Consider the following 9,339-nt stretch of genomic DNA (forward strand, 5'->3'; position numbering starts at 1 on the left):
TTTTAAAACAAAACAAACAAAAATTCAATATCTGAGTTTCAGATTTCCTACCCAGGCATTAATTCCCATTAAAAAAAATAGACACATGTTCAAAAAGTGTCCTTTTATTATTTCCTAGTAACATATATTGTATAAATACTCTATTTTTATATGACCTTTTACAAAAGCGATATAACTTAAAAGTTTTATCATTAGAAAGAAATGTATAAAAATAAATATGTTATTATAGGCATTTATTACAAACTATAGTCCTTCTTAGAAGGAACACACAGACCAATACTTATAAAGTACATAGAATTTATAGTAACATATTTTACTATATACATATGGAAAAAAGTCATTTTCTTTCATAGTAGAAGAGCTGAACAGACATTCACCAGGATATGACTGTTGGACCAGCTGCTGGGGATGGACCCGCTACCCCTCAGTAGCCTCCCCACCATGAGATGTGTGATCTCAATGTCCCCAAACACTGGGGACCCTGTTGTACACACCCCATTCTTGTTCTGGCATTACATTCTTTTTGTGTGATCTTACTGACTTTCTTCAGACACAAACTGTTTTTTGTTTTTTTTTCCACATCCACATTCCTTAAGTAGGCTTACCTCAGGAGGAAAGAAATGTAGGAGGTACCCAGATCAACGGGCCTCCCCTAGCTTTTACCAGCATCTGATACATCACTGCTTTTCTTCCCCTTGTAGACTTAATGCTGTTTTTACAAATACATGGAATTGTTTCTTCATCAAAATGAATTCACGAATAAAGACACAATAATGGCACAAGAAAGGAAAGATGGAGTCATTTGAGTCACTGGACGTTGCTAAGCATTTCTCATGCTGGACAGTCCTGAATTCTTAACTCTCAGCAGAAGAGATTGCATAAACATTCTCTGAAACCACAGCAGTTAGGAACAGTGATGGTCAAAGATCCTATGTGTGTTCCTTTCTCCCTCCATGGGTAGTGAGGTAAAGTAAGCCACATCTTAAACCAAAAACCTCATCTTCCTCCTGCTTTTCATTTCCCAACCTCCATGATACAAAGTATTTCATCAGTACCAGGAAACAGGGATTGTAGTATTTCTTACACTTACTTTGACAATTGTTTCTATTTTTGTAAAAACTTGTCACAGACTTAACAAAAGAAATAATAACGCCCTGGGGCTTTCTCATGCTATATTATTGGTCAGCTATTAAAGATCCTCATAAACTACCCTATCAATTTTGTAACTGGCAGGAAATTCTGATGATCTAACTTCTTTTCTACCTACCTGTACCTCCCAACTCATCGGCACACCTCATTGATCACCGGCAAGGTGCACTGGATTCCTCCAGCCTTCTTGATTTCAGTGCATCAGCCCTTCCCCACTGCCCTTTTCCCTCAACACCGCCCCTGCTTAACTGCATTCTGCCATTGTGCAAAAGTCTATGTAATGTTTAGGTTTCTTTAAAGGATCGCAGCTCTCGTGAGACAACACACCCCCATCATGGGACAGACACTGCAAGGTTCTCTTTTTGTAACCCTTCCCGCAAGTCTTGGAACATGGCGACCAATCCCCCAGCTGCCAGAGGGGACAAGGCAGGTCTGCACAAGGTCTGGTGCTGGCTGGCTTCACTTCCTTTGCACACTCTGAAGCGGGCTGCCCGTTGATGTCTCGGCACTCCACCAGCCTTCTCTGCACACCCTGTCCACATGACTTGGAACATTCGCCCCACTCTTCAATGACCCATTCGGAGAAAGTAGGGATGGCGTTGAAAGATTCCTTCTTCTTCTTCACGAAATAGGTGTATTTAATTTTCGGTCGAAGGGCATTGCCCACTGTCAGGACTTGGATGGTTAAGGGCTCCTTGAGAGGGCTAAAGCTTCTAATTCTTTCCAACGCTGCAGAGGAGCCACTGTATCTCAAGACGCTACCTTTGTACGTGATGTCTTGCTCTAAAGTGGACAAGGTGAAGTCGCCATTCAGGATATATGTGCCATCGGCAGCTTTGATGGCAAGGTAGCTTCCATTATTTCTGGATCCCCTCTGATTCCGTTGTTTCACTTCAATGTTTGTGGCTCCGGTTGGAATTGTGACGATATCGTGGTAGCCAGGTCTGCAGACAAGGAAAACAGATATAAAAATCTCTCATTCACCAGCTAATCATATAATCAATACTTAGCTTAAAACACCAGGTAATCATTTAAGAATGTAATTTTTACCAGACCTGTAAAAAGTTACATTGAAATGATAAGACCTTCAGGATTATGGCATTTTAACACTTACTTTGCACTAGTAACTGATCCTGATATTTTCTTGCATGTAGATCCATTTCCTCCACAAATGCCACATTTATCGAACTTCTTTTTGGAGTCTATGATGCGATCACAACCAGCTTTTACACACTGTCCTTGCACGCAGACAGAGGTGGAATCTGGGCTACAAGGAGTGCCATCTACCACCTGAAAAAGGAAGGGCACGTACCTGGTGTTACACATTAACAAGGGCAAGAGATGATGCTAGGATAGTTCTGAAAGTTTTCTCCGTTAACATTACATCTTTGCTTTCCTGACTATCAAAATTAAAATAGTACTTTATAACACGGCACACACTATTCTTCTCTTTGGCTTTTTTTTCCATCTGAAAATATTATAAATTTTTTGATTATTTGTATCCTATCTCACTTTTAGCTAAGGTCAACAAAAGCAGAGCTTTTTGTCAATTTGTTTACTGCTGTATCCCCAGTATCTAGAATACTACCTGGCAATAACAGTTGCTGAATAAATCACTTGAATGTTGAATCTGCAACTGGAGACTGTTTTCATAGCCTACAGTGATAATGACACATGATAATTTCAACCAAATTCAATTCTATTTTCTACCTCAGAGCCAGATTTATCTCCTCAGCAAAACAATGCTTCCATTAGTTCAGTATATGTTCTCAAACACAAGAGTTCTCAATGCTCAGACTTTCATTTTAATAAGTCCATTTGCACATACTACTGCTAGTCACCCAGTAACAAGTACTTCGGGCCACACCTAAACTATTTTCCAAAACCACTGGATGGTTTCCGTGTTAACACATAATTTACCTAACCATGTGTAAAGGGCTTTTCTTCGCATATAGAAGTAATAATAAACCATTGCAAGAATCATAAGCGCTGGATTCAAGCTTCATTCATAGCCCAAAATAGCACCAAACTCAAAGCAAGCAGATGCCAATGTATCTAGAAGCAAAGCAGTTCTAACTTGAAATTGAACACGTTAATATATAAATTAGGGCTTCCCTGGTGGCGCAGTGGTTAAGAATCTGCCTGCCAATGGAGGGGACATGGGTTCGAGCCCTGGTCCAGGAAGATTCCACATGCCGTGGAGCAACTAAACTTGTGCGCCACAACTACTGAGCCTGCACTCTAGAGCCTGCGAGCCATAACTACTGAAACCCGCATGCCACACTACTGAAGCTCTCGTGCCTAGAGTCCATGCTTCGCAACAAGAGAAGCCACTGCAATGAGAAACCCGCGCACCGCAACGAAGAGTAGCCCCTGCTCGCTGCAACTAGAGAAAGCCCGCGCGCAGCAACGAAGACCCAACGCAGCCATAAATAATAAATAAATAAATTAAAAGCTCAGCTTTATATATATATATATATATATATATATATATATATATATATAAATTAAAGGAAGTACAACAGAGCTGGCATGTAAAGGGAGCAAACTAAGGCCTTGTTTCTTAGGCAAAAAGTCTGAAGAAAAGTCACTACCTTGGGCTGCAAAACGAAGAAGTAGCCAATGCCTTTGGCTTGACAGATGAGCTTGCACCTGTCCTTGGGTGAGACTCCTGCGTACTTGGGTGTCCACTCCACTGCGGGCCCGCTCCCAAAGGAAGCTTTGGAGAATTCATTGTGTGCCTCACACTGTTCCTCTCTAAAGGTTTTTCCTGGAAAGAAGGAGACGATGATGTTATCCGTTTCCAGCCTTCAACCACCCGTTTGCAGCACATCCTTTTCACCTTCTCTCTACTCACCATTATTCTCTGGACAGTCCTCAATATTGCAGGACCTGTAGCGCACGCGCTTGCCCTCGCAGTACTTCCCTCCGTTCTTTGGGACCGGGTTGTCGCACTCCCTCATCGTATACTGAACTCCTCCACCACACGTTCTTGAACAGTCTCCCCAGGGCCCCCACGGCCCCCAGCTTCCGTGAACAGGAGTCTAAATGGAGACACAAATGATCAGCGTTAGAAACCTCTATGGAGACCTTTTCAGGAAATAGAAGAGAAAGACATGGGACAAAGAATCAATAATACGACTCTATCCTGTATCCCTGCGAGAGCCCACAGGTCGGGATGCTAACATGGTATCTAATGTTTTAGCATCACTTGGTCGCTTTCAATTCTGAATCTTAAAGGATCGTGTGTTGCAGTGGAAAACTCACATCAAAATGCTTCTTGTCAGTCTTGTTCACACACTTGCCGTTGACACACCATTTCCCTTCTCCACAGCTGGTGCCGTCGGCCCAGGGGAAGTGTTTGGTCTGGCACACCAGCAATCCGCCAGAGGTGCCTGTGCACCAGAGGGTCGTGCACGTGCTGGCCGCGTCCGGGCAGTGTTTGGACTCATCCCCAAATGTAAACTGGCACTGCCGGTTGGCATCGTACAAGGTCCCGGGGAGATCAGAGGGGAGCTGTATGGGGCTCTGGGGCTTGTCCATCAAACATTCGCCTGCAAGGAAAAATGCCAATGAATATTAAGAAATAGCAAATTAAAGCATGCAGGGGGTAGATCAGTTTCAGAAAATACTTACCAAAAGTGATAATATATAGCAAAGCGATTTGAAAGCTGAAGAGTTTGGGGGGAAAATGTCAGAGAGATTTAAACTATCATTAAGATATTATTCTCAGTGGGATATTTCTGTATTACCAATGACAGGAAATCATTGTTCTGCTAAAAACTCAAGTTAATGTACTCTGGGAGCTACGTGACCAGAAGCACTATCTTTTACTGGAAATTAAGATCTAAAAATGCATGCGGTTGACAATGAAAGTCATTTTGAAGGAGGGAAAATAAAAAGAACAGAAAAGAAAGAAAGAGCTGGTTTCATTAGTACCCTACATCTGGATGGTTGGATAACATCTACAAAGAGTAGCTGGAGCATCTTACCATGACCATTATCCAGAAATGATGTAATCATGTAAGCACTGCAAGGAGACCAGGGTTGGCTGCGGTCCAAATTGGAAAGCATTGACGCCATCATGTGGGAATCCCGGTTGACACCATTAATGCTGGCACATTGCTTTGCATCATCATGTGGCATGTTAAACACATGGCCTAAGAAGACATCCGAAACCCACGTTAGAATACAGGTCATTTGCAGCATTTTTTTTCCCCAACAGGGATTCATTTGTCTCAAAGTGATATTTCTAGAGGAAGAAATGTGTTTTGGAGATAATCTATTTTAGAGACAATGTCTACTTTTCACAGGGTGTAAACAAACATGTAAATTTCCAAATACGTCCATAGCTCCTACTACCTTAACTTTGAATTCTAATAAAAATGACCATGTTGAGAAGAGTGGAAAAGTATTTTCTGCAGTTTCTAGGGAGCTCTGGCACCTTAAAATAGCAATATAACCTGAAGACTCTGCCTCTTAAATTAATACATAGTTTATCAATTTGAATTCATGAATTGGGCTAACTCTCACTCTAAAACAGACTTACCTAATTCGTGGGCTGTGGTGAAGGCAGCTTGTAAGCCATCATCCTCTATGACTGAGCAGCTTCTGCTGGGATCACATACAGTTCCAACATCTGCCATCCCAAGAGTATCACATGTCTGGGCTCCACACAGGTCCTACAAGGAGCAAAGGTATGTCCGTATTAACAGAGACAGAGCACGAACCTTGTGATCTAACTTTTTGGCAGGGTGTAACTTCACATGTGCTTTAGGGCATCTACATTCATTGTTGTTGAGTAGCTCTTTTAGGAGTACTTTGTGTGACTTTAAGATTTTCCCTAATGCTATTCAAAAAAGACTGTGAAACTTGAGATATTAAAATATTAAAAGAAATAAGGAAGATTAATCATGCTAGCCAATTAAAAAATGTAAGTGCCAAGATATTGGTAAAATGCCTTACATACATTTACTTATTACAAAACTGATTCCCAAGAGAATACTCTCATCATTGGCAATGTCTTCCTCTCACCTGTCTGGTGAAAAGAATCGCAGTGTCATAGTGCTCTGCATCCCGGTCACTGGGCGGGTTGTGCTGCTTTTGCCAGTTGCAGAAGTTCCGCAGAGTGAGGGCAGCATTGGAAGTTACTTCTGGCCCCTTCTGTTCCTCATAGATGACCAGGATCTTCACTACCACCAGGCTAACTGAATTCCGAATGCTGGGGTGTTTGTATAACCGGGCCGCCACCGAGAACAAGGTGAGAAGGTAGTGCTTTAGCCCACTGCCATGGAACTCTGCCATGGACTGGTCGGCCACAAGCATAGTTTCCACATAGCGGGGGCTGGACACAAATCGCTTCTTTCTTAGCCTTCTAGTTCCTGTAAAGACACAAGAAACATAGTTTGTTCAGGGGCAGTCTAGCCAAGGATAGTTACCTTCCCAGAGTATATAAAGAAAGCCTAACCAGTCAAAGAAAACAATACAAAAATACACCCGGAGCGACAATAACAAAAATATTTGCATTTCTTTTCACTGAAAATGTTATTTTTAAAGTTTTCTCCTTTACTGTAAATTAAAAAGGCCATGTGCTCCTCTGAGGGGTGTCAGGCTTTTTTTTTTTTTTTTTTTTTTTTTTAAGCAGGATTTCTTTTGTCCTCTCTGAGATCACACAATCTGAAAAAGGCAGTGTGCGCAACCATTCTCCCCAGCTGTAGTAAAATCTTGGAGCAAGGGGGGCAGGCAGAGCCCCTGAGTCACTCTTTCACAGGCCAGGAATCAAATCCTGAATGAGATCATCAGGCTCCACGTGGAAGGCCCAGGGCAGGGCTGTGGCCTCTGCCGAGGGGCCGGGCCTGAAGAAATCTCAGCCTGCACTGCTCTGCTCGCTCGTTCCACGGGTCCCTGCGGTGCTCTGCTCTTGCCAAATCCGGGCACAAGGACCACCCAGTCTGCCAAGAAGCCGACTGCCCCACTCCCACCGCCCCAGGGAAATAAGTTCCTGCTTCGGACCACGGGGCCACGGCTGATTGTTTCGAAAAGAGCCCTCTGACTTCTGACTGAGACCCAGCCCCCAGGGAAGTTCTACGCTGGGCTCTGAGCACGTAACCGCTTCAAGGAGCGGACGTACAGGGGAGAAGAGGAAAATTTTACAAGCCACGTGAGAAAGTTCAAAAAAGAAACAAGGCACCCCAGTGAGTGACAGAATGAAAAGAACTAGACAGGAAGCACTGCACACAACAGAGAGAAACAGGGGAAGGCGGAGCAGGAAGGATCACCGGTGACTAACTTTCAACAGTGCTTCCGAGCAGAATTATGGCCGCGAGGGGGAGCGCAAAGTGGGGGGCTGGTGGGAGGCGCGGAGAGGCGGGGCGAGCTGGGCAGAGACCTCCCAAGCAGGTTCTGCAGAGGGGCCCCGCCACTGCCAGCCGGTCGGGGTCAGACTCTTAAAGGGGGGAAGGGAACAGAGGCCAGCAGAACAGGAATCGTAGCGCAGCTGTCCAGGCTCGCGGGTTGCACATTCTGAGGTCACTATCCCTCCTCCACCCTCCATCTCTGCCCTCCTCTGGGCTCAGGGTGCGCGAACAGGCAGCGGTTACAAAACTAAGCGCGAAGCTGCAACTCGACCAAAGGACACATGCAAAATTGTTAAAAAGAAATTAACAAGGTGTAAATAAGTCGCACAAGCTCACATTCAACTAAAGTGGGAGGCATTGGGTTACCAGCTCTCCCTTCCGGATCGGAACGCTTCTCCTTAGCAGAAACATCATTGATAACGTCTGTCCTCTCTTGATCATTCATTATTAGGTCAAATGGAATTAACTGCTCCAGGAGGCTTTGGTTAGTTCACCAACCCAAATCTTAAGCCGCATTCCCTCCACACCACGTCTCCGTCCTGTCCGCAGACATAGGCTCGCGTCTGCGAACAGGACTCTACCCTCAAGTCGCGCAGCACAGAGAAGGTAGGGAGAGGGAGATGAATGGAGAGACAAGTGGGAACCACTCTTCTGGGAATGATACCTGTTGGCTGTCCCGTGCGCTGTGTCGCTCGGTCCCGCGGCGGCCCCTGCGCCGTGGCGTGCTCGCCCTCCGACCCCGCTCCCCCCGCGAGCTGCGTCTCGTCGTCCAGGACCCCGCACCTGGCGCCGCCGCCACCCCGCCGCCTCCGCCGCAAGAGATGGAACTGGGGCCGCGCCGGAGGCTCCTCCTCGGCTGCGGCGGCCGGCGCGGGCTGGATGAAGTACTCCTCGCCCTGCAGGTAGAAGGCGCCGCGCACGCCCTCGCAGAGACTGAGAGCGGCGGCGGAGCTGGGGTCGCCGTTCACCGTGCCAGAGTAGAAGCAGTGCGCCAGGTCGCCAACGGGATCAGAACGCGACGCGCCGGGCCCGGGTCTGCGCCCCACCGTCTGGAGCGTGAAGCCGGGGGCCAGGAAGCCGCGGTCCGGCTGCAGCTCCAGCAGCAGCTGCCGGCCGAAGGCGTCCAGGCGGAGGTGCGTGGTCCTGTGTCCTGGGTCGCGCTCCGGTGCCAGCAGCACCAGCTCTTCGTCTTCCTCGGTGGGGCGCCCGCGCACGCCCGGCACGACCAGCAGCGCTGAGGCCGCGGCGAGCAGCAGCTGCAGCAGCACGGGCGCAGGCTGCGAGCCGCGAGAACGTCGCGCCGTGTTCCCCATGTCGCCTCCTGCCGTGCGCCTTCCGAACCCCGCGGGGACCGCTCTCGGCACCCGAGTCCCGGGAGGCACCGCGCGCCGCCGCGCACTGAGCGAAGGGGCTATTGTTCGGGTCCGGAGCGCAGAGCCTCGCTGGCCTGCCTCGGGATTGTTAAAATTAACAATTACTATGATTCTTGGAAAGTGCGCGCAGAGCCAGCCGCAGATGGGGCTCCCGGAGTCACTAGAGAGGAGGCGCTGCAGTTCTGCCGGCGCGCGGGAAGTTTTTCTTCTAGCGAAGAGCTGGAGGCACCGCGCAGCAGGCTCTGGTGGGGTGGCTGATGCGGAGACACGGAGCGCCCTGGGACGCCTCTGGGAGAGGGGCTTCGGGCCACACGAGGATCGGCGCCTGGAGTTCCCCGCTTCGGTCTCCGCCTCGGTCGCGGTGCACCTCGCTCTGCGCAGGGCTCTGTCCTCTCGGCCCTACTGCGCGCCCTGGCTATGCAAAGGCCCCAGGCTCTGAGCCGCTTTCCAGCGAGTGCAAG

General features: G+C 47.5%; 1 protein-coding gene across 1 annotated transcript; it reads right to left on the bottom strand.

Annotated features, from left to right (window-relative positions):
• Positions 1–689: 689 nt before the first annotated feature.
• Positions 690–8,818, bottom strand: ADAMTS1 (ADAM metallopeptidase with thrombospondin type 1 motif 1). The gene is made up of 9 exons (XM_065876153.1): positions 8,170–8,818; positions 6,184–6,530; positions 5,699–5,831; positions 5,142–5,309; positions 4,417–4,703; positions 4,007–4,193; positions 3,744–3,919; positions 2,264–2,439; positions 690–2,093 (listed from the first exon to the last, which is right to left on the bottom strand). The coding sequence occupies exons 1-9, from the start codon at positions 8,816–8,818 to the stop codon at positions 1,394–1,396; spliced, it is 2,823 nt and encodes a 940-aa protein (XP_065732225.1). The 3' UTR covers positions 690–1,393.
• Positions 8,819–9,339: the final 521 nt, after the last annotated feature.

This window comes from Phocoena phocoena, chromosome 4 (assembly GCF_963924675.1).
Source record: "Phocoena phocoena chromosome 4, mPhoPho1.1, whole genome shotgun sequence".
Taxonomy (NCBI): Eukaryota; Metazoa; Chordata; class Mammalia; order Artiodactyla; family Phocoenidae; genus Phocoena; species Phocoena phocoena.

Bases quoted from the DNA above. Each gene is read 5' to 3' on its own strand.
- ADAMTS1 (XM_065876153.1), bottom strand. From the start codon at position 8,818: ATGGGGAACACGGCGCGACGTTCTCGCGGCTCGCAGCCTGCGCCCGTG. The intron at 4,194-4,416 runs GTGAGTTTTCCA...GTCTCCATTTAG, and splicing joins CTGACAAGAAGCATTTTGAT to ACTCCTGTTCACGGAAGCTG. The intron at 2,094-2,263 runs GTAAGTGTTAAA...CCTTGTCTGCAG, and splicing joins GGATCAGTTACTAGTGCAAA to ACCTGGCTACCACGATATCG.